The sequence below is a fragment of the Eschrichtius robustus genome, chromosome 14 (assembly GCF_028021215.1).
Source record: "Eschrichtius robustus isolate mEscRob2 chromosome 14, mEscRob2.pri, whole genome shotgun sequence".
Classification (NCBI taxonomy): domain Eukaryota; kingdom Metazoa; phylum Chordata; class Mammalia; order Artiodactyla; family Eschrichtiidae; genus Eschrichtius; species Eschrichtius robustus.
This window is the reverse complement of record NC_090837.1, coordinates 5727308-5751682: the sequence shown is the minus strand read 5'-3', so window position 1 is coordinate 5751682 and position 24375 is coordinate 5727308. Positions and strand designations below refer to the sequence as shown.

Below are 24375 nucleotides of genomic sequence, written 5' to 3'. Positions count from 1 at the left end.
GTTGTTGATTGGAATGAATGAATGAATGAAGAGTGTGATTAATGTGGATAAGCTCCCCTCTTCCCCCGAAAAGCAAAAGCAAAAACAAACCCCCCTTTTGTTGTGGTCATCCATTTACAATGCTTGCTGTCAGTTTATTTATCTCTTGTAAAAATAAAATACAGTGTGTGTGTGTGAAAAAAAAAACAACCCACGAACACACAGGTGGTGCGTGAGAGGATTTAGATGGTATACATATGAACATGCTTTTAATTAAAAAGGATTTGGGGGAAAAAGTTATAATGAGCAAATCAAACCTGTGTTTTCATGGGTTTTATTGCTTAGGATGATAGTGATCTACAGTTTCTTCTTTAAATATGTTTATTTAAGTAAATAAGTGTGTTCCTCTTCAAATTATTAGGTAGGTAATAGAACATTCTCTTATATTTTCTTCTAAAATATTATATACCAAAGTATTATCTCCAGAAGTTATAAAGAACATTCTATAAAGCAAAAGGAGAAAAGGCAAATACACAACAGCATGGATCTCATTAATATAATGTTGAAAAGAAGCCAATCACAAAAGATCATACTTTATGATCCAATTCACATAAAGTTCAAAAACAGGCAAAATGAATCCCCTAAATTTTGGAGGGGGCATAATGAATGGGAGAGGGCAAAGGGAGCCTTTTTGCAAAGCTGGTAATGTTCCTTTTCTCAACCTGGGTGCTGGTCACCTTGTGTGTCGTTTAAATTCATGGAGAGGCACCTTATGATTTGTGTATTTTTCTGTTTGCATGCTATACTTCAATATTAAAAAAAATTTACTTAAAAAAAAAGAAATATAAGGCCAGTGAATATATGAAAACCTCACCAGGAATCTAGAAAAATGTAAGTTCAAAAAGAGGCAATTTTTCACTCTTTGGGTTGACAAAAGTTAAGTTTTATTTTCCTGGTTGTCTCAAAAAATGTCTGGTTAGACATGGTTTGTTTGATTTAGGATGCAAACAAGGCCCTTGCGTTGTATTTGGTTATAATAGCTCTTAAGTCTTTTAAAACCAATAAATCTCCCCTGCCTTCATTTTTTATGTCATTTACTTATTGAGGAAACTGGGTCGTTAATCCTGTTGAATGCTCCACATTCTGGCTTTAGCTGATTGCTTCTGCTGCTTCTAATTTTTTTCCTCCATCCCCCACATTTCCTGTAAACTGTTGGTTAGATGTGGAGGCCACATCAAGTTACGGTCCAAAGTGTTTGGCAAGAATCCATCATACGTGGCGCTGGTACTTCTGTCACTAAGACTGGCGGGTCCAGGTCCTGACCACCTGGCCCCTCCTTTTTTAAGTTCCCCACCGACCTGCCACCTTTTGGATTTAGTGTCTTGATGATCGTGGCCTGGACCCGTCATTTCATTAAGGAGTGCAAACGGATTTTCTAATTTCTAATTTTCTAATCTCTTTCACTCCCTCCTCATTTACTAGCGGGACTTTCCTAAAAAGAACTTTCGGTCCTCGACTATTTTGTGACTCTGAAATAGAGTTCTCTGAAGAAGGGCAGGAGGGATGCTTAATGCTTTTCTTTTAAACATTTCAGAAGGAATGAATAAGCTCGTGCCCATGCCATCGGCAACGGTGGCCAATTTTGGGGTGTCATTAGAAATTCAGCGACATATAAAATGTATACAGTTAATATTTTCCAATCAATTGCAGTCAATGTCCTTGTTGGGGCTGTTTCCACTTTTACAAGCTTGGGTTGCTTTTTATAGAAAAGTTAAAAATAAAAATTATTTTTAAAAAAAGAAAAGGTTAAAGCCCCACCAGGTCAGGGAAGACTTCCGGGGGGTGGGGGCGGGGAGATCATCAACTTCACAGCCGCCTCTCGCGCTCCCGCCAGGTCGCCAGCGGGTCCCGCGTCCGGGGGCGGGCGCGGCGTGGGCAGGGCCTTCGAGCCTTTGCGCGCGGGGCGGGGCAGGTGGCGCGGCGGCGGCGGCGGCGCGGTCAGAGGTGCGGCGCTCGGCCACCGAGCGCGCCAACGGGGTCTCCGCTGGAGCCGCGGCGTCCCACCGTGCGGCTCTCACCCTTCTCACGGACCCCGCATCCCACCGGCCCCAGGATGGGCGCGCACGCTTCGGGCGGACCCCGGACCCAGACTGGGTTCCTGCTGCTGCTGCTGCTGCTGCTCGGGCTGCTGGCCCCGGGCGTGCAAGGGGCGCGGGGCCGCGGCGGCACCGAGAAGAACAGCTACCGCCGCACGGTCAACACCTTCTCGCAGAGCGTCAGCAGCCTGTTCGGCGAGGACAACGTGCGCGCCGCTCAGAAGGTGGGCGCCGCGCCCGCGCCCGCGGTCACCTTGCCGCAGCCGCCGCGCACCTGGCGCCCGGGGCCCGCCTGGGCCGTGCGCGGCCTCCGGGGCTGCAGGCCGGCCGGGGCGCGGGAAGAGGGGGGCCCGGGTCTGGGGCGGGGAGAGCCGGGCCTGAGCCCCGGGGCCTTCCGCCTGCGGCCCAGGCCCTGCCCGGCCAGCGTCGGGTCTGGGGGCCGGTTCCGGCGCAGGGCCTCGGGGCGCCCTCTGTGCCATGCGGTACTTCTCCTTGGACCTTGCCCCCGGGGGTGCGCGGCCCGGGCCTCCGCTGGGCGGCGCTGACGCCGGCCGCGCCTCTCATTCATTCATTCAACACGTTTGAATGAGCGCCTACTGTGAGCCAGGCACCGTGGCGGCTGCCCGGGGGTGGGGGGGGGGCAGGGGGGCGCCCTGCCCGCCAGCGCCCGCGCCCTCTCCCCACGCTGCTGCGCTCTCCCCAGCAACCCCGAATTTCCTGTAGCCTTGCACCCGACCCGCTTCCCCTGAGCACCTGAGGCCCTCCTTCTTCTGCTTTGAAGATATTTCGGCTTTTTACTTTTTATTTTTTTAATTATTTTTTAAGAATGGGAGTAATGCAGTCTGCTCTGTTGCTTTGGCAACCTGGCACCGTAACAACCCTTTTAAGCACCTACTGTGTGCTGGGCCTTTCGCTTGGAGCGTTTTGTTTACTTTGGACCTATTGAGAAGCCTCAGACCCCTGGGGATGGTGTTGAGCGCCCCGGAGAAGCGCAGGGAGTTCTTTCTCCCTGCTCTGCCCTCGGTAGCCGGGTGACCCATTCGGGGTAAAAGTCCACCGAGAAAGGGGAAGTGAATAGGCGGACAGTTACCTGTGGTCAGGCGGTTCCTTGAGTACAGCCCTTACTGTTCGTCCTCTTAATTCCTTTGCTCTGCGCCAGTCCTGGGGTTTTGGAGCGGAGGGAAGTTGGGGTTTAAGTTCCAGCTCTTACTGGATGGCTTTGGGCAAGTGGCTTCCCTTTTTTGAGCCTCCGTTTCTTTATTCCTTAAATGGGGCTAATGATAATATCCTCTTGGTTATGAGTTTGTAATTATGAATCGTTGGTACGTTCTTGGCCCAGAGTAATGGCGGAATCAGTGTGAGCTACCGTTGTTAGTTATATCGTGGCCAAGGCGCAAATCAACATTGCGTAGCCCCGCTGAAAGGGCTTTCAGGGTTTAAAAAAAGTTTTCTGGTGCTTGAGGTGGAGGGGAAGGAAAAGAACATTAAAGCCCAAATCAGATTGGCTGGATATTCTGATGGGATGAGATGAAATACAAGTTAATCTGTTGGGAAAACTAACTTCTGACCACCATCTCCTATAGGTGTTCTGAGCCCCCGTAGAGGGTGTGGGTTCTGGCGGCATCTCTTTGTAGGTGGCCACGGAGGGAGAAAACAAAAACACCTGAGTGCGGAAAGGTGGCCATCCAGTCTGCCTGAGTGTAAAGGGTGAATCTGCACCTCCCTCCTGCCATGTGCCTGAGCCATTTGAAGGCAGAAATCATTTCTTTTACAGCAAAAAGAAGTCTTGACTTTTTTTGAGGAGAATAAGCACACGTAACCCATGTCTTGGCCGACGGTCCTACCTGAGAATATAAGGTCCACGGACGTGAAATACAAAATAGATACTTAAGAGTTTAAATATGGGTTGGTGCCAATAAGGCAGCTGTATTCTGGCAAAGAATCCGAGAATCTCGAGGTCAGAACTGCAGTTTTGTGGTAAATGAAGTTTTGTGCCTTCAGTTGAGATGACAATAATACTAATTTGTTACTTGTTTAGGATGCACCTTTTTTCCTTTTTTTTTGGCCAAGCGGCATGCAGGATCTTAGTTCCCCGACCAGGGATCGACCAGGGATTGTACCTGAGCCCCCTGCAGTGGAAGCGCAGAGTCTTAACCACTGGACTGCCAGGGAAGTCCCCAAATGCGCCTTTTTAAAAAAGTTCAGCAATTCATGAACTGGGCAGCATCCCTTCTAGCAAATAAGTGGTCCATGTTCTAAGTCCTTTTACAGGTAGAGTAACTCACTTAATCCTTAGAACAGGCCTATGAGGTAGGTACTGTTAATGTTTCTATTTTACACATAGGGAAACTGAGGCACAGAGTGGTGAAGAGCCAGGATTTGAACCCAGGCACAGTGGGTCTGGGGTCCACACTGGTACCCTCACTGGTCTTCCGGCCTCATGACCCTTCCTGATTCCCCTAATCATTGTGACATCTAGAATGAGGCTGCCCTGATATTTCCTGCCAAGTGTAGCCTAGACCGGCCAGGCCTGGGGGAGATTGTTTTGTTAATCTTAATTAAAAGAAAACTGGATCTGCTAGCGACCGTAGTTTTCAGCGAGTCAGACCTGCTTAGTGGGTTGTGAAGTTTGAGAGCATTTAATGAAACACTCCATGTTCTATCTAGGACTTGTCTAAAATTAACCCCTGACCTTCTTCTGGTTTGGAGCATGGGCCTTGCTCTCCAACAGACATGGGTTCAAATCCCAGCTCTGCGTCTCACTAGCTCTGTGACCTTGGGCCGGTTGCTTGACCTCTGTGTGTCTCATTTGTGCAAAGGAGGTAAATTGGAGGGTTGAAGGTGATTAGTCAGGTTGTACAATACCAGGCACTTAATAAGCATTTAGTAAATGGTAGAAGATATTTATATGAGAAGGATTCGCCTGGTGTAATTTAGTGTAAGGAAGTACCGTCGTTCAACCTACTCCTGGTGGTCAGTGTTTTGTTAGTTTCCTGTCTTTTGCCACTTGAATCCTGGCTGCAGTCAAGGCCCTTCTATATAAATTTTTTGGAGTGCACTTAGACAAGTTCATCCATAAATTGTTAGAAATGTAATTGCTGAGCCAAAAGATCTGTGCGTTTTAAAATTTTTAATTGAACTATAATTGGTGTACTTTTCTGTATGTTATACAGCATAATGAGTTGTCACACACCAAACACGCCCATGTGACCAGCATGTAGCTCTAGAAATGGATGGTCGCAATCCCCCTGCCCCAAGACAACCCCTCTCCTGACTCTGACAGCATAAATTAGTTTTGATTGCCGTGTCCTTTATCCACAGTTCCAGTTCATATACTTTTTTAGTACTGAGAGATATTACTGAATTACTGTTTTCCAGTTGTACTCCCATCATACATGCGAGGGCTGCTTCCCAAACCCTCTCCAAAGAAGTGTCAGTAAACTTTTTGGTTTTATTATTTTACTGTGAGATAGGTGGTCTTTTCACTTTTCCAGAATCCATTGGCGTCTTCTTTTCTGGGAACTGCTTTTTGTTTTCCTTTGCCATTATTGAACTGTTGGTCTTTTTTTTTTTTTTTAAGAGGCTTACATTCTTTTTTTTTTTTTAATTTATTAATTTATTTATTTATTTTTGGCAGTGTTGGGTCTTCATTTCTGTGCGAGGGCTTCTCTAGTTGCGGCAAGTGGGGGCCACTCTTCATCGCGGTGCGCGGGCCTCTCACTATCCTGGCCTCTCTTGTTGCGGAGCACAGGCTCCAGACGCGCAGGCTCAGTAGTTGTGGCTCACGGGCCCAGTTGCTCCGCGGCATGTGGGATCTTCCCAGACCAGGGCTTGAATCCGTGTCCCCTGCATTGGCAGGCGGATTCTCAACCACTGCACCACCAAGGAAGCCCCGAGGCTTACATTCTTTTGCTTTGTAAGAAGATATTTTGAGCAGAGTAACTTTGACACTTTCCAGTCTTTTTTTTTTCCCCACCAACATTTTAACAGCTTTACTGAGGTGTAATCGACATAGACTGCACATATTTAAAGTGGGACAAAAGCGTACACGTTGGTAAATTTTGACATATGGATATACCCCTGAAAACATCACCACAATCAAAATAATATTTCCTTTTTATTTTGAAAAGCTGGAAGAATTGAATAAGGGACAACTAGAAACTCCACCTGGGTTCACCATTTCCCCCCTCCGCAAACTGTTTCTTTTTCACTACAAGCACACACATACGCACACTTTTTTTGAAAGTAAATTGCAGACATCGTGACACTTTCTCCTACAAAACCATAATACCATGGCCCCTCCACCCCAAAACTTAAATTTAGTACAATAATATTTTGTAATTACAGCCCATATTTGCATTTCCTTTATAGCTTTTTAAAAAAAATCCAGCACCCAATCAACGATTGCTCATCGCATTTGGTTTTCATGTCTCTTTAGTTCCCTTTAGTCTGTCAAAGTCCCTTCACCCATTTGGGGGTAAGGGGGGCTTTTATGACATTGACATTTATGTCTTTTTTTTTTTAATAGCTTTACTGAGCTGTAATTCAGATACTATACAATTCATTCATTGAAAGTTCAGTGATTTTTATTATATTCACAGGGTTGTGCAACCATCACCACAGTCAATTCTAGAACATTTTCATCCCCCCTCCAAAGAAACCCTATATTCATTAGCAGTCACCCCACCTCCCCCAGCCCCTGACAACCCATCATCTTCTTTGTCTTTATGGATTTGCCTATTCTGCGCATTTCCTATAAATGGAATCATACAGTGTGGTCTTTTGCATCTAACTTCTTTCTCACTCAGCATCATGTTTTTAAGGTTCATCCCTTTTCTGGCCTGTGTCAGTATTTCATACCTTCTTATGGCTTTTTATTTATCCATTTATCAGTTGATGGTCATTTGGGTTGTTCCCACTTTTTGGCTTCTATGAATAGTGCTGCTCTGAACATTCATGTGCAAGTTTTTATGTGAGTGTATGTCTTCTGTATTTTGGAGTATGTACCTAGGAGTGGAATTGCTGGGTCATATGGCAGCTCTCACATTTCAAGGAACCTCTGTACAGCTGTACCATTTTACGTTCCCACTAGCAGTGTATGAGGATTCCTTTCTCCCCATCCTCGCCAACACATGTTCTTGTCTTCCCCCCACCCCTTGGATACATTTTATTTAATTTATTTTTTACTTGAAATATAGTTGATTTGCAATATTATATTAGTTTCAGGTGTACAACATAGTGATTCAATATGTTTTTGGACTATACTTCATTTATAGTTATTTTAGAATACTGGCTGTATTCCCTGTGCTGTACAGTATATCCTTGTAACTTACGTATTTTATACACAGTAGTTTGTACCTCTTAAACCCCTACCCCTATCTTGCCCCTCCGCCCTTCCCTCTCCCCACTGGTAACCACTAGTTTGTTCTCTGTATCTGTGAGTCTGCTTCTTTTTTGTTATATTCACTGTTGTATTTTTTAGATTCCACATATAACAGTTATCACACAGTATTTGTCTTTCCTTCTTTCTTTCTTTTTAACTTTTTAGCCGCCCGGCGTGCAGGATCTTAGTTCCTGGACCAGGGATCGAACTTGCACCCCCTGCAGTGGAAGCACGGAGTCTTTTTTTTTTTTTTATAATTAATTTTGATTGGAGTATAGTTGCTTTACAATGTTGTGTTAGCTTCTACTGCACAGCAAAATGAATCAGCCATACATATACACATAGCCCCTCCATTTAGGACACTACAGTGCATTAAGTAGAGTTCCCTGTGCTATACAGTATGTTCCCATCAGTTGTCTGTTTGGTAGATAGTATCAGTAGTGTATATGTGTCAATCCCAGTTCCTCCCACCCCACCCCTTTCCCCCTTGGTATCCATACATTTGTTCTCTACATCTACGTCTCTATTTCTGCTTGGCAGGAAGCGCGGAGTCTCAACCACTGGCCCTCCAGGGAAGCCCCAGTTTTTGTCTTTCTCTGTCTGACTTATTTCACTAAGCGTAGTACGCTCCAGGTCCATCCAAGCTGTTGCAAATGGCAAAATTTCATTCTTTTTTATGGCCGAGTAGTATTCCGGGGTATGTGTGTGTGGGTGGTGTGTGTCCGTGAACCACATCTTTCTCCATTCATCTGTTGATAGTTGTCTCTTTTAGTGTAGCCACTTTAGTGGGGCTGACATGGTATCTCGGTGGGGTTGGGACAGGCCAGTTGACTTTTGAATTGTCGCCTGATGCATCTTACCTGATTGCACCCTCAGGGTTAGATTGAGGAATTACAATTCCAGCAGGAATTCTAGGTGAGGGTCTTGTGTCCTTGCTGGGGCAGCACATCAGGGCACAGGGTGTCGCCTTGTCCCATGACTTTGATCTTCAGTTGAGGCCTTCCATCCTGGAGGTGCCTTTTCCCCTCTGTAATTCATTCGTGCAGGTGGTCTGCACGTGTGTTCCAGCACCTTCAGTTCACGTAACCTTTGTCTCTCATTGTGTTCCTCAGATGCTTGGGCAACCTCTGAACTGCAGAAACTCGCCCCTTCTCTACCTTGCTCATGAAGACACATGTGCCCTTACAGCCTGATTTCCTGGGAGCCAGTTTGCACGTGCCTGGGGGTGATAGGGTTGAGGAGAGCTTAGGATGCGGGACGTCCTCCAGATTTAGGAGGAGGGTGATGAAAGCCTGAGCTGGAGTAATCGTGTTTTCTCCCATAGCCACGGCCACGGCCGCAGGCCTCCTGAGTTGGTTCACCTGAATCTCCCTCGTTTTAACTTTTCATCCTGAAAATTGTCCAACAGACACAAAGGGGGAAAGAAATGTATAATGAACCCCTGTACCCATCACTCAGTTTTGCCATTTTTGTTACATTGCTCTCCCCATCGACAAAGTTTTTGAAGCCTGGCATAGTATTTTAAAGCTAATCCAAGACATAATGGTTTACTTTTGAATACTTCGGTCTGCGTCTTTAACAGGTGAACATTTTGCAAAGATCGTAGCCATAGTACCATCGTCACAGCTCATGACAATTCTTTTTTTTTTTTTAATTATTTTTTAAAATTATTTATTTATTTATTTATTGGCTGCATTGGGTCTTCGTTGCTGTGCGGATTTTTCTCTAGTTGCGGCGAGCGGGGGCTACTCTTCGTTGCGGTGCGCGGGCTTCTCATTGCGGTGGCTTCTCTTGTTGCGGGGCACGGGCTCTAGGCCTGCGGGCTTCAGTAGTTGTGGCTCGCAAGGTCTAGAGCGCAGACTCAGTAGTTGTGGCACACAGGCTTAGTTGCTCCGTGGCATGTGGGAACTTCCGGGACCAGGGCTCAAACCCGTGTTCCCTGCTTTGGCAGGCGGATTCTTAACCACTGCGCCACCAGGGAAGCCCTGACAATTCTTTAATAACCAACCCAAGTCCATTTTCCAATTTCCCTGATCGACACAAAACGTCTACGCAAAACTGCTTTGTTTGAATTGGGATCCAAACAAAGTCTACACTTGCATTTCACTGATATGTCTTTTAAGTCTCTCTCTCTTTCTCTCTTCATTTTTATTTATTTATTTTTTTGACCTTGCTGCGCACATGTGGGATCTTAGTTCCCTAGTTCCCCAACCAGGGATTGAGCCTGGGCTTCTGCAGTGAAAGCGCAGAATCCTAACCACTAGGCCACCACGGAACTCCCAAGTTTTGTTTTGTTTTGTTTTAATTTTATTAAATTTTTTATTTATTATTAAAATTTTTATTGAGGTATACTTGATGTACAATATTATACAAATTGTACAATATCATATAAATTTCAGGGGTACAACATAGTGATTCACAATTCTTACAGGTTATACTCCATTGATAGTTATTATAAGATATTGGCCATATTTTGTAGGTTGTAGAAAACATACAACCTGTGCCGTAGGTTTAGCTTTTCACCTGATTTCTGTGAACTGCTTCAGGCTCTGGGCTCCGCTGAACCCCCATCTTAGTCTGCAGGGCTGCCATGAGGAAGGACCACAGCCTGGGCAGCTCACACAGAAATGTATCGTCTGGAAGTTCTGGAGGCTGGAAACCTGAGATTGAGGTGCTGGCAGGGTTGGTTTCTCCTGAGGCCTCTCTCCTTGGCTGGCAGATGGCCGGCTTCTCCCTGTGGTCCTCACGTGGTCTTTCCTCTGTGTGTGTCTATGTCCCCATCTCTTCTTGTAGGGCCACCAGTCCTGTTGGATCAGGGTCCCTCATATTGATCCCATTTCACCCTCGCTGAGATTTGGAGGAACACAGTGTAGCCCGCAGCACCCCCTGAGGGCTCCTGTGTCTTCCCACAGACAAGGGAGCCAAGGAGTCACATTGCCCAAGGGGAAACCACAGTGAGTGGTGCCAGGCCCCCGGGGCAGAGGGCGAGTGTGGTTCCCACCTCTCAGTCCAAAAGGCCCACGATGGGTCTGTCCCTGCAACACCCTCTCCTGCCCCGGCCGGTCCCCAGGGTGGGCCTGACTTTCCTCTGAGCAAGGCCAGACCCTGGTTGGGCCTGTGGGTTTCTGAGCACCTGCTTGAAGACGTTTGTTAGGTGGGAAGGGGTTGGCTCCGTTTGGAGAGAGGGCTGGACCTCCGTCCTTGCTGGGAGCGCTGGGTTGCCACCCAGCAAATCCTTGGGTCTGACACAAGCAACCTAAGCAGCTCCCATGTCCTGAGGCCTTTACAGGTTCTTATGGCTGTCTCATCTTAGTCCCATTTTACAGCTGAGAAAGTGGAGGCACAGAGAGGGTCACAGCAGCAGCAGCTGTTGTCTCTTCCTCCCCAAATAAGTACTTCCTCACACCCTTTCTAGGAGAGCTGGTGCCCTTGAAAAGCCCGGTAGCTTTTGGTGTGGAGCTCTTTCCTCTTTCCTCCACTTGAACAAAACGTACAAGTTGCTACCTATTTTCAAACGTGTACAAATCACGCGTACTTTAAAGAATTACGACAGGAGAAACAAAAAGGCAGTAGATCCCTGACAGGGAGTGCTCTTTGGCAAGAAAGAGGAATTAAGTACCGATTCATGCTGCGACGCGGGTGAACCTTGACAATGTTATTTTGAGTGCAAGGAGCCAGGCACAAAAGGTCACGGATTGCCTGATTCCACTGGTATGGAAAGTCCAGGAAAGGCAAATCCATGGAGATGGAAAGGAGATTAGTGGTTGCCTAGGTTGGGGGGTGGGAGGCAATGGGGAGTGACGACTGCTGTTGGGGACAAGACTCCTTTTGGGGTGATGAAAATGTTCTAACGTCAGATTATGGGGAATTTCTAAAAAAAAGCTGTGAATCGTGCCTTTTAAAAACGGGAACTTTATGATATGTTTGTAAATGATATGTCAGTAAATCTCTAACCAAAAAAGAATTATAACTAAAGCAACACCAGTGTGCCTTCTCTCCAGGTGATGATACACTCTCCGAAATCCCCTCACCCACCCACGCCTACCAAAGAGAGGGAACGTGACCCTCTCTTCTCTCAGACACACATACTTCCTCCTTTTTTTTTTTTTTTACGTCAACCCTTCCATTATTTTTTTTTTTACTCTTCCAGTTTAAAAAAACCTTTTTTTAGATAGGAGTACAGCTGATTTACAGTGTTATGTTAGTACCCTTCCAGTTTTTAAATAGCAACTTATTGAGGTATAATTCACATACCATACATTTCATCCATTTAAAGTATATCCTTCATATATAATTTTCGTATCTTCACAGGGTTGTGTAACCATCACCACAGTCAACAGTGGAACATTTTCATCTGCTCAAAGAGAAATCCTTTAGCTATCAACCTCTCTCCCTAACCCCTAGCAACTGCTAATTTACTTTCTGTCTCTATGGATTTGCCTATTCTGGATATTTCCTATACATGGAATCACAATTTAGGGTCTTTTGCGTCTGGCTTCTTGTCCTTAGTGTAAAGTTTTCAAGTTTCATCCTTGTCGAAGCATGTGTCAGTACATCATTGGTTTTTATGGCCAAATAATATCCCATTGTGTGGATATGCCAGGCTTATTCATTCATCAGCTGATGGCCACGTGGTCTTTAAATCTACAAATCCCTTTGGTGCTTGCAGCTAGGAAATTTAAGGCTAAAAGGATGATGTCCTCGCAGAAGGGTCTTGGGGCCAGAGCTTCCTGTTAGAAGATCGGGGACTTCCCTGGTGGTCCAGTGGGTAAGACTCCGTGCTCCCAATGGAGGGGGCCTGGGTTCAATCCCTGGTCAGGGAGCTAGATCCCGCATGCACGCTGCAACTAAAGAGTCCGCATGCCGCAACTAAGACCCAGTGCAGCCTAAATAAATAAATAAATAAATAATAAAATTTTAAAAAAATCGGATGTCAGTAGACATTTGGAACCTCTGTTGGGTGCGTCAAAGCATTTCACACAAATCTCATTTAACGCTCACAACAACCAGCTGAGATGGGTACTATTAATAACTCCACTTGTCAGCTGGAGCCCTGGTATATAGCACACATATAATCTACCTATGGCCACCCAGCAAATAAGGGGCAGACCTGGGACTTGAACCCAGGCGGTTAAGCTCCCAACCCTGCATGCTCTCAGCCAAGCAGACAGCAGTAGTGCGGAGGTTACTGGTATCCTTTGCTCTCCTGGCCACTGATTCAACACTACTCCTCTTTCCCCTGTCCTGGAGGATGGCTCCAACCAGGGTATCCAATTTTAAATGCTGTAACCAATTCACTTCGAGGCATTTAACCTCTACACGTGAGCCTTGCAACACTCCGGTCCCCCTGGGAAGCTGGGAATAACCTAGGTGCCCATCCATAGGGGATTGGGTAAGCAGCTGCAGGTGTGCCGTCTTTGCAAAGAATGAGGCCGCTCTGTCCTGCCTGCAGTTGAATAATCAAGGCAGAGTGTTCCATGAGAAACACGGCAGAACTGTACACATATGCTGCCGTTTATGGGGGAAATATTTGTGCCATTCTTCACCCGGTGCATCTAAGAGAGTATCCGCAAGCGAGTGGTAACAGCGGAGCCGCCGGAAGGGGATTTGGGTTGCGGGGAGTGAGACTTTATACCATGTGGATAGAATATCACTTTTTTTTTAATTTGGCCGCACTGCACGGCATGCGGGATGTTAGTCCACTGACCAGGGATTGAACCCGGACCCTCAGCAGTGAAAGCGCGCAATCCTAACCATTGGACCGCCAGGGAAGTCCGAGAATATCACTTATTTTTAAAAAAATAGAGCAAAATGGGACTTCCCTGGTAGTCCAGTTGTTAAGAATCCGTCTTGCAATGCAGGGGACTCCGGTTCGATCCCACAGGCCGTGGGGGCCACTAAGTCCGGGTATCACAGCGAAAGATCCCACGTGTCGCAACTAAGACCCAACGGAGCCAAAAAGATAAATATTTTTTTTAAATACAGTGAAATGAAGCTGCAGCTCATATTCATCCTCGGAGAGCTTCAGTAGCCCCGGGTCCTTAAAGCTGGGATGGACGTGGGTCTCTACTGTTTGCACACGCTAGGGAGATGCTAATGGGACTCGGCGTGTGAGAACCACAGGAAGTTCTCGCCCTTCAGAGTTGCTCCCATGCAGCAGCGTCCCGGCCTCTGGGTGAAATGGGTTGGTTGCAGCACCTCCCACTGTTTGAAAATGAGAAATCAGGCAGAGACTTTGACAAAAGAGTCGGCCTAGAGGGGCTCCGGGAGGAATCGGAGGTGGAGTGAGCAGCTTTGCAGAGAGCTCCTGGCTCCCCCGATGCATTCCTCCCCCCGTAGGAGGGAGATTTGTCTGGATTCGCTTGGTTCTTGGCACCTGGACAGTTAGTCCCGAGCTCCGTCAGTCCCCTGGGCTACTCGGCCAGTCCTGGGACGGCCTTTGTCATCGGCCGGCTGTGTTTTCTCGTCCAAGTGCAAGCTTGGCCGGACTAGGAAAGAGGGAGCTTTGGCCTGGTCGGTAATGATCTCTCTCTCGTTTCTGCAGTTCCTGACGAGGCTGACCGAGAGGTTCGTGTTGGGAGTGGACATGTTTGTGGAAACCCTGTGGAAAGTCTGGGCGGAGCTCTTGGACGTCCTTGGACTTGACGGTAGGTGTGGGGGGCATTCATCTGAAGGCACTGTTTCATTCTGGTGCTTGTCAAATTATGGGAGTGGTACCCAGGGCGGGTGGCACAAGAGAAAACGAGGGGGGCAGTGAGGATGCGAGAGAACCTTTTTTATTGTCATTGTTGCGTGTGTAAATAGCTGAGATTCCCAGATGCTATTTAGGACAAGGTGCAGGTGGGCAGTGCCAACTTGTCTGCCCCCAGGCAAACCTCGGGGACTGGAGGTGGAGTCTCTAGGTTGTTGGGGTCTGTAACCAACTACTCCAGTTACTTAGACAGAAAGGGATTTAGTACAGGGAATGCGGCGCTCACACAATCATCAGAAGGGCTGAAGGAGCGATGTGTGACCCCCCAGGGGGTTGCTGCCCTGGTCCAGGAATTGGAAGGCAGCTGCTGGAACCCTTTGTATTCAAGCTCACAGCCCTGGTCCAGGCTGCTGCCTGTCTCCAGGAAGCCTGCAGCAGTCTGTGTCGGGGTCCCCTAGACCATCCCCAGGTTCCGTGCATCTCCAGGAGGACTCCCAGGACCCAGCATGTGGTCATACTCACAGCTGTGGTGTATTACAGTGAAGGACACAAAGCACAGTCAACAAAGGGAAAAGGCTCACGGGGTGAAGTCTGGGGGAACCAGGCACAGGCCCCCAGAGCCCTCTCCCAGGGGGGTCACTCAGGACACCCTTTATTCCCCGAGTGAGGTGTCCTGTACCAGGGACGCCCAATAGAGGCTCAGCCTCTAGGGTGTTTATTGGCGGCTGCTCATGTAGGCGCCCTCTGCCTGCACCTTCCAAATTCCAGACTCCCCGAAGGAAAGCAGGTGTCAGCGTGAACCACACTGACTGTAAAAACCTCCAAGCCAGGGAGCCCCTGTTCTTGGGGAGAGGAGGGAGCCCTCACTGCAATGTATGTGCAATTCACTCAGCTCTCCAGGACTCTGACCACGTGCCCCCAAGTTGAACTCAATTCTAACCCTATCTCCTTGGAGGTCGCATCTGATCCCACAGGTCAAGGGCTCAGTCCCACAATCGGCCCCACTTCAGACACCAGTCACAGATCCGGGTTGTCACCCATGCTTCTGACAGACTAGTATAGATCAGAGGTTCCCACGACCCCTCCGCAGCTGTGGGTTCAATTAATTTGCTAGAGCTGCTTGCAGAACTCAGGAAACCTGTTTACTCACTCACTAGATTACTGGTTTATTATGAAAGGATATAACTCAGGAACAGCCAGGTGAAGGAGATGCATGGTTGGTGGGCAGGGAGCTTCCACGTTCTGAGTTCTATTGTCTCATTGGCTATTGGTGATGGATTCAACCTTCAGCCCCTCCTGGAGGTTAGAGGGCCCAACCCTCTAATCAGCTGGTTGGTTCCCCTGGCAACCACCCTACATCCTGAGAGGCTTTCCAGAATCACCTGATTAACAAGCGCAGGTGTGGGTGAAAGGGGCTATGAATTATCAAGACACTTGTATTGCACTTGTCACTTAGGAAATTCCAAGGGTCTTAGGAGTCTATGCCAGAAATGGGGATGGACACCAAATACATGTTTCTTATTATGCATCACAACCTCACACTCCAGAAATCCAAGTTCCCGGATGCCAGCCAAGGGCCCACCTTGCCAGCAGGTGTTTCTAAAGAGTGGCCTCAGGCCAGCTGGGTGAACTCTTCCCTGCACAGCTCCTAACTAGGGTCCCTTCTCAACAAATCAGCCAGAGCAATTTTTTTTATTACTACTTTTGTAGTAGTGATTTGAAAACAAAACAAAACAAAGAAGTCAGGTCAAGTCACTCTCCTTAAAGCTGCCCAGTGACTTCTTGCTGCACTTGGAATCGACCAGGTTCCCACCCAGGACACTGCGAGCAGCAGGGATCTGCCCAGCCTCCCCCCCCCCCCCCCCCCCCGTTCTGGGACACGCTGGGGTCTTTGACACTTTCCATTCCCTCCAGGTGTTCCCTGCTGGGGGTGATCCTCCCGGCCCTATGCCTGCTCCCATCTTCCCCATGCTTGGGTCTCTGGTATGTGACACCTCCTTCAAGAGGCCCCTCCTGACTACCCTGTGGGAGGAACCTTGTCCGCAGTTCTCACCCTCAGCTGTAACATCTCCCTCCTGTGTGTGTGTGTTACGCATCTCCCTTCTGAGATCCCGTGAGTGGGGTCTTGCCCACCTCCTCCAGGCTGCAGCCTCGGCCCTGGCTCTGCCCTGGCACAAAGGAGCCCATCGTTAATATGAATTGGGGGCCTGGGCTTCCCTGGTAGTGCCGTGGTTAAGAATCTGCCTGCCGGGACTTCCCTGGTGGCGCAGTGGTTAAGAATCTGCCTGCCAATGCAGGGGACACGGGTTCGAGCCCTGGTCCGGGAAGGTCCCACATGCTGCGGAGCAGCTAAGCCCGTGCGCCACAACTGCTGAGCCTGCGCTCTAGAGCCCGTGAGCCACAACTACTGAGCCCACGTGCCACAACTACTGAAGCCCACACACCTGGAGCCCATGCTCCACAACAAGAGAAGCCACCGCAATGAGAAACCCGCACACCACGACAGAGAGTAGCCCCTGCTCACCACAACTAGAGAGAGCCTGTGCGCAGCAACGAAGACTTAATGCAACCAAAAATAAATAAATAAAAATAAAATTAAAAAAAAAAAAAAGAATCTGCCTGCCAATGCAGGGGACACAGGTTCGAGCCCTGGTCCGGGAGGATCCCACATGCCGCGGAGCAACTAAGCCCGTGCACCACAACTACTGAGCCTGCGCTCTAGAGCCCGTGAGCCACAACTACTGAGCCTGAGTGCCACAACTACTGAAGCCCGCACGCCTAGAGCCCATGCTCTGCAACAAGAGAAGCCACCGCAATGAGAAGCCCGCGCACCGCAACAAAGAGTAGCCCCCGCTCGCCGCAACTAGAGAAAGCCTGGGCGCAGCAACAAAGACCCAGTGCAGCCAAAAATTAATTAATTAATTAATTAATTAATTTTTTAAAAAAGATATATGAATGGCCAACAGGTACAAGAAAATGTATCAATACTACATTACTAGTGGTACAACATTGCTAGTCATTAGGGAAATACAAATCAAAACCACAATGAGATATTAATTACCTCATGCCTATTAGCATGGCTATTATCAAAAAGATAAGAGATAACAAATGTTGGTGAGGATGTGGAGAAATTGGAACCCTTGTACACTGTTGGTGGGAATGTAAATTGGTGCAGCCACTATGGAAAACAGTGTGGAGATTCCTCAAAAAACTAAAAATAGGGAATTCCGTGGTGGTCCAGTGGTTAGGACTTCACGCTTTCACTGCCGAGGGCACGGGTTCAGTCCCTGGTCTGGGAACTAATATCCCAGAAGCCATGCAGCGTGGCCAAAAAAAAATAAAAAATAAAAATAGACCTACCATATGATCCAGCAATTCCACTTCTGTGAATATATCTGAAGGAAACAAAAACACCCTGTCACAGAGATAACTACACCCCCATGTTCATTGCAGCACTATTTACAATAGCCAAGATGTGGGAACAACCTAAGTGTTCATTGACAGATGAATGGATAAAGAAATTTTGGTGTGGGCTTCCCTGGTGGCACAGTGGTTAAGAATCTGTCTGCCAGTTGAGGGGACACGGGTTCGATCCCTGGTCCGGGAAGATCCCGCATGCCGCGGAGCAGTTAAGCCTGTGCACCACAACTACTGAGCCTGCACTCTAGAACCCGCGAGCCACAACTACTGAAGCCCACGCACCTGGAGCCCGTGCTCCACAACAAGAGAAACCACCGCAATGAGAAGCCCGTACACCACAACAAAGAGGAGTCCCCGCTCGCTCCTGTGTGAGGAACCGCAACGAGAGAAAGCCCGTGTGCAGCAGTGAAGACCCAATGCAGCCAAAAATAAATAAAATTAAAAAAAAAAAAAGAAATTTTGGTGTGTGTATATATACAATGGAGTATTATTCAACCATAAAACGAAGGAAATCCTGCCGTTTGAAACAACGTGGATGGACCTGGAGGGCATTAAGCTAAGTGAAATAAGTCAGAGAAAGGCAAATACTGTAGGATCTCACTTATATGTGGAATTTAAAAAAAAACAACTCATAAAATGAGAGATCAGATTTGTGGTTGCCAGAGACAGCAAGTGGGAGGCAGGGGAATTGGAGGAAGATGGTCAAAAGGTACAGATTTGCAGTTATAGGATAGATAGATGGAACTTCATGTGTGGGTACCAGTTACAATTAGGTTTGACTGTGAGTAACAGAGACCCCAAATAACAGCAGCTTAAACAAGATGGAAGCTTATTTCTCTTATGTGAAAGTTCACAGGTAGGTGGTTAGGCAGGTAGGTGGCTTTGTAGCACATTCTCCTCGGGTCCGAGGCCCCTTCCATATTATTGCTCCCCAATAGTTGACCTCCCTTCCCTCATGACACAAGACAGCTGCTCCTATTCCAGCCATCACATCCACATTCCAGCAGGCAGAAGAAGAAGAGGTAAAGGGCATATTCCCACTATTTCTAGGAAGCCACCCCAAAACATTTCTGCTTACCTCTCCTTGACCAAAGCTTAGTTATGTAGCTGCAAGGGAGGCTGGGAAACGCCCTTATCCTAGACAGCCGTGTGCCCAGCCTAACACTGGGCATTTGTTACTATGGAAGACAGGAAGGAAGGAAATTGAAGGCCAGTTTTCAGGCTCTGCCCCACCTGAAAGGTGTTTCAAACCCACGATATGGGTTGCCCTGTCTTTTCCCAGGACTTAGTATAAAGGCTAACGAGGCAGCCGACTTTAGTTCCTTGGGATGTAGCAGAGGCGCAGCCAGTGAGCTGAGCTGCCCACCCCCAGCTTGCAGAGAACCCCCTGACCCCGTGTAACCGGCCGCTGTCCCTCTGTTCTGTCCTGCAGTCTCGAACCTGTCCCAGTACTTCAATCCGAGCTCGGTGGCCAACAGCCCCACACGTGCCCTCCTGCTGGTGGGCGTCGTCCTCCTGGCCTACTGGTTCTTGTCTCTGACCCTGGGCTTCACCTTCAGCGTCCTGCACGTGGTGTTCGGCCGCTTCTTCTGGGTGGTGCGGGTCATCCTGTTCTCCATGTCGTGCGTGTACATCTTGCACAAGTACGAGGGCGAGCCCGAGAACGCCGTGCTGCCCCTGTGCTTCGTGGTGGCCGTCTACTTCATGGCCGGGCCCATGGGCTTCTACTGGCGCAGCAGCCCCGGCGGCCCCAGCGTGGAGGAGAAGCTGGAACAGCTGGAGAGCCAGGTCCGGCTGCTCAACATCCGTCTCAACCGAGTGCTGGAGAGTCTTGACCGCTCCAACGGCAAGTGACAACCAGCCAGCCGGCCGGGTCCCCTCCTCCCAGCGCCCTCTCTCCGGAAACAAAAGAGAAGAAGAAAAAAAAGAACGCCAAACCCCAAACAATCTTAATAAACATGTCTGAGCAAGAGAGTGGCGCTTTGCGAGGGTGTTTCCGGCCACGTGTCAACTCTTAGGACATCTTCCGGGAAGAATGGGACAAGATCGTTGATGTAGAACTACCCACCAAGTGTCATTAGTGGAAAAAAATCTTTTTTAAACAAAGGATATAACCATATTAGCTGTACAGGAAGAGAAGTTTATCTGTGCATAGAGCATAAAGTTAATTTTTTCAAGCATTTAAATACACCTTTTGTAAGGTTTTTTAAAACAGGCAGATCGAGTTAAGTTTTAATAGACTTAAAACTTTACATGGAGGGGAAGAAATTGCTAATTCGACCTTTTGGAAGAGTTTCAAGGCAAGCATTTGTTTTTGCAGCGTAGGGACTGGTGGGTGAGGTCTGTGTGCATTCTTTTCAGGTTCCAAAGCTGTGACCTTCATTTCATGTTGTTTTTCGTTGATGTCAATTCGATGAATGTTGTTGCTTCTGAATGTGGGCTATTATTGGGTTTCAAGGATGAAACTAAACATCTTTTGGATCCTAGTGACCCTAGCCAAGCCCCCTTCAACCCTATTTCTAAATGAAGAAATCATTATTTGTAGAAAACCTAAGATTTTTTTCCCCCTTCTGTACTTCAATGTATTTTAACCTCAACATTTTGTAAAGGGAAATTCAAGGACCAGGCAAAGAAATGTCTTTGGGGTTCGATGCCGGGAGCTGCCTGGGTAAGCTCATTTAGGAATCTATTTGATGTCCTAATTTCGCCATTTGCCAGCTAGGTTGATACAGGAAAGATACACTCTCTAGGGTTTTTTGTTTATTTGTTTCATCTTGGTTTTGGGTGACTCAGGACCTTAGAAGGAAAACCAACCATAGCAGCTAATAACATTTTCAAGTCTGTTGCTGCTTATAAAGCATTCTCAGGAACAATAAGCAGGAATAAGCCAGACTTGGAGAAGATCTGAATTATTTTTCCTGAAATTTTTACAGTGCATGTGTTAGGTGCTTTTTGCCTGGAGTCTGGGGTGACCTCATTTTTAGGTGGTCCCTAGGGGCAGAGAGAGGTATGTGCAGGGCAGACAGCTGTGGGGTCCTGGACAAAGGGGGCTTTGCAAGGCTTGAATCAGGGACGAGTGGAGATGCCCCTTTCTGGGTACCAACAAGCACAGGAGAGCAAGGAAAGAATTCCCCAGGTTTTGCTGCCAGGGGTCATGACTGTCTTTCCTTGCCCACCTGCGTCATGCCCTAGAGCCCCCTCACAGGAGCCCCTCTATGCAGGTTTGCAGAGACCCCTGTCAGATCAGGTAGAACCAAGACCTTTTGGTCCAGGTATCATTTTGGGGAAAACTCAGCTGCCTGCCAACTCCTCGTGTGCCGCTTTTCTGTGACGTTTTACTTGGGGTTACAAGTACCTGGAAAACGGAAGCAAACGTTTTCTGAGGACGTTTATGAAACTTCTGTTTTTAAGGTGCACGATAACGGGACCCAAACTCTCCCACATTCAGTTTGCTTCCTGAAACACAAACAAGATTTGCTTGGGCAAATCTTTACCCGTGGGCATTTGACCCCCGTGTTTTCTGCATTGAAACCGTTCCAGTTTTGTCAGTTAGATATTTACAGACAAATCTGTTTTAGCACAGGGTATGAAGAACTCCAGGGAGGTCATCTTTGCCTTCCTTCCTTTTGTGCATTTGGCTTCTGTGTATTTGGCATGTTTAGGTATCTGCTTTGCTCCTGTTAGCCAGGAGGGAAATTGACATTCTCTGCACAAAGCTTTGAAGTCTTAAATCACTGGTCTGGGTATAATATCCACTCTGTTCTCTCACACATGGAAACCTGACGGGCACTGTGCTGTATTGAGATCCAGGCAGGAAAACCATGTTAACTTGTAGTAGATCGAGGAAGGCTCACGTGTCTAGGTGCTGGTGGACTCAGGCCACAGCATCAACTGGAAGTTGCTGTCGAGAATATGCACCTGGTTTTCCAAATTGGCTAAGTGTAGGCTATGAAGCCAGTTTTATAGTTCAATATACTCAAAGGAATGATGTCTTTATTTTTAACAAAAGTTAAATAGTTAATTAGTTCACTAGAAGTATCACTTCAGGGTAGAACAGTCCTTGAAATTCTGGTAGAAATCATGGATGTTCGATCTGAATAACGCCTGCTTTTTAATGCGTAAATTTGACTTTTGCTTGGGCGTGTTCTTAACCCCAAATAGTTAGGGTTTTTTTTTTTTTCTTTCTCCATTCCATGGAAGCTTGTAGGGTATTTGGCCTCCCCCATGCCCCCTCATCTCTTCCTTTTCTCTCTCTTTTGTACATGGAGAAATGTATTTTTGTACCATATCTCATACCTTGAAGAGCAACCTTTTTTATATCTTCAGGGCTGTAGAATATATTAGTGTAACACATCATTCAACGTGATATGAAAACATCCTGACGAAAACTACTGTGGATCTCTGTTTTAGTTAAGACTCAGTTTTTTAGATATCTTCAAGTTCATCAATGTTAATTTCCCAGTGCTTCAGTATCACAGTAAATACCAAGAACAGAAAATAGTCCAGAAAAGAAAAAGGACCAGCTATCTCCAGATCGCTGGATTTCTGTGGATGTTTGGAGCAACCTCTTCCATGACATCCTAGCAAAGATGCTTGAGTGGCACATCAGCCTTCTGTAAATATATTTTCCAGTACCAATCAGCATTACCTGCCTTCTGGGTTTTTTGGTTTGCTCGTTTTTGTTTTTGTACCCCGTATCATTTCTGGTAGCAAAGTGTAACAACAGAATTTCCTGAAAGCTAGCCTTGTGAATTATGCCAGGGGTCTTAACTTATGAAGGTGACTGAGTGACAACACGGAGAGAGGTTAGTGCTGTTGAAAGAAGGTTTTTAATACCCACAGTTTCCTGGAGACGACAAGCATACCATGCCACGTGGGACCACAGGAAGCCTGATAACACGCAGGGTCAGGAAGCAGACGGAGGGGAACTGGATCTATGCTCTTCTGACTGTGGTGGGAAGTAGCTAGTTGGGGATATCACCTGTTGGAACTAAGGGTGAACATGCAGGATGGGGTCAGTGCTTGGGAGGGTTATAATAGGACTTCTGCACACCCACGAGGGCTGGCTTGCAGGGAAGATGAAAATCACTTTGGTCGTTAGTCTGGCCCTGTGATTCAGCAGCCTTCTGGTTAGGAATAACATGTCAGATGTCCAGTGCAGAATCTAAAACATGGCAAAGACACCTTCTCACTAGTGGGTATCCTGCTTTGCTTCATCTCCATGCTTCTGGCTGCTTCTTAAGATGCTTTTGAGGAATGATACCTGCCTTACAATGTGACACCTGAGCACTTCTCCCTGATGGGTTTTGAATTGGCTGATTTAATCAAAAAACCAGCTCTCCCATCCAGCTAGCTCACTTTAAAAGGAATTCCTGGGAGTTCTCTGGTGGTCCAGTGGTTAGGACTCGGTGCTTTCACTGCCGTGGCCCGGGTTCAATCCCTGGTTGGGGAACTAAGATCCTGCAAGCTGCTCGGCGGGGCCAAAAAAAATAAAAGGAATTCTTTAAGGCCCTAAAGGTGTCAACCTGCTCCCCCAACTTTTTAAAATAATACATCATCATTTTTGTTTATGGCCATTTGAGTAGTTGAACCTTTCCTCCTCACTTGTGAATAATAGAAGTATATATTTTTGCAGGGTCTAACACAGTACCCTTAAAATTAGTATTGGATAACCATCAATATGATGTATAGTATCTGGGATAAACAAACCTTGTCGTCAATTCTGTACTCTGCTCTTATTGATTCCTTGATATGTAGGAGATACCCCAGGACCAGTTTTTCCCTGGTGGTGGCATAAAAAGCTGATTGTCCTTTGCACCGTCTACTGAAGATCTGCGGCAGCTAATGTTGTTATGAACCATATGTTCTAATGTCTTTTTGCATATTTAAAGGTTTTATTGTAGTGTCAGTTTTAATATCCGCATGTGTGTTAAATCTTTGAATACTGTAATTAAATTGATTTCTTGTGGTGGTGATTAGCTCTCACTTAAAATCCAGCGAAGCAATTATTTCCCTCTTAACTGGAAATCATATTTGTGAGGTATGGTACCCATCATCCACAGTGTATTCATGAGTCAAATTTGTATTTTGTGTATCTGGTTATAAATTTTACGTAGCATTTAATTTGATACTATAAATCCACTTGATTTTAATATAGTGGTGTGTGTGTGTGCGTATGTGGTGTGTGCACACTTTAGTTTCATGAGCCTTGGGAAACTGATTCTACAAATATCATAAATAGACATAAATGTATAAGGCTTATTTTTTTGGCAGAGCGATCCGTACATCCCTCTTATTTATTAAATCACTGGCTTTGGTGTTATGTAGAGATATTTGTAGACCGATTTCAGAACAGAATAAAAATATTGTGAAAATTACAGCTTAATAAATGTTTATGGTAATTTTGTTGTACAGACTTCCTAAATATATTTCATTACTTCCAACCAAGCATTTGTGGAGTTTTCCCAATCTTGACCTGTAATGCTGATTCCATGATTCTGTTCCCCTGTCCAAGGAGAGTCATACAATCTTGAATTTAATTGTTTGATTGGAGGTAGTGTTGCCACATAAAATACAGGACACCCAGTTAAATCTGAGTTTCAGATAAACAACAAATGCTTGTTTAGTGTAAATATGTCCCATGCAATATTTGGGACACACACCAAAGGAAAACAAAAAAGAGTTGTTGCTTATCTGAAATTCAACTGGGCATTGTATATTTTTATTTGCTAATTCAGGCAATCCTAGCAGGGTATAACAACTGATGTACACCCCTCCACCCCACCCTGAACTGGAATGCTTTTGTG

The 24375-nt window shown here is 46.7% G+C and overlaps 1 protein-coding gene across 1 annotated transcript; it reads left to right on the top strand.

Annotated features, from left to right (window-relative positions):
* Positions 1–1953: 1953 nt before the first annotated feature.
* On the top strand, positions 1954–23943 carry BRI3BP (BRI3 binding protein). Its single transcript, XM_068562885.1, has 3 exons — positions 1954–2299; positions 14003–14105; positions 19002–23943. Exons 1-3 carry the CDS (start codon positions 2093–2095, stop codon positions 19421–19423), a joined length of 732 nt encoding a protein of 243 aa, XP_068418986.1. The 5' UTR covers positions 1954–2092; the 3' UTR covers positions 19424–23943.
* The last annotated feature ends 432 nt before the right edge of the window (positions 23944–24375 follow it).

Coding starts and splice junctions, on each gene's coding strand:
- BRI3BP (XM_068562885.1), top strand. CDS start 2,093: ATGGGCGCGCACGCTTCGGGCGGACCCCGGACCCAGACTGGGTTCCTG. Junction 2,300..14,002: donor ACGTGCGCGCCGCTCAGAAG/GTGGGCGCCGCG, acceptor TCGTTTCTGCAG/TTCCTGACGAGGCTGACCGA. Junction 14,106..19,001: donor GGACGTCCTTGGACTTGACG/GTAGGTGTGGGG, acceptor TCTGTCCTGCAG/TCTCGAACCTGTCCCAGTAC.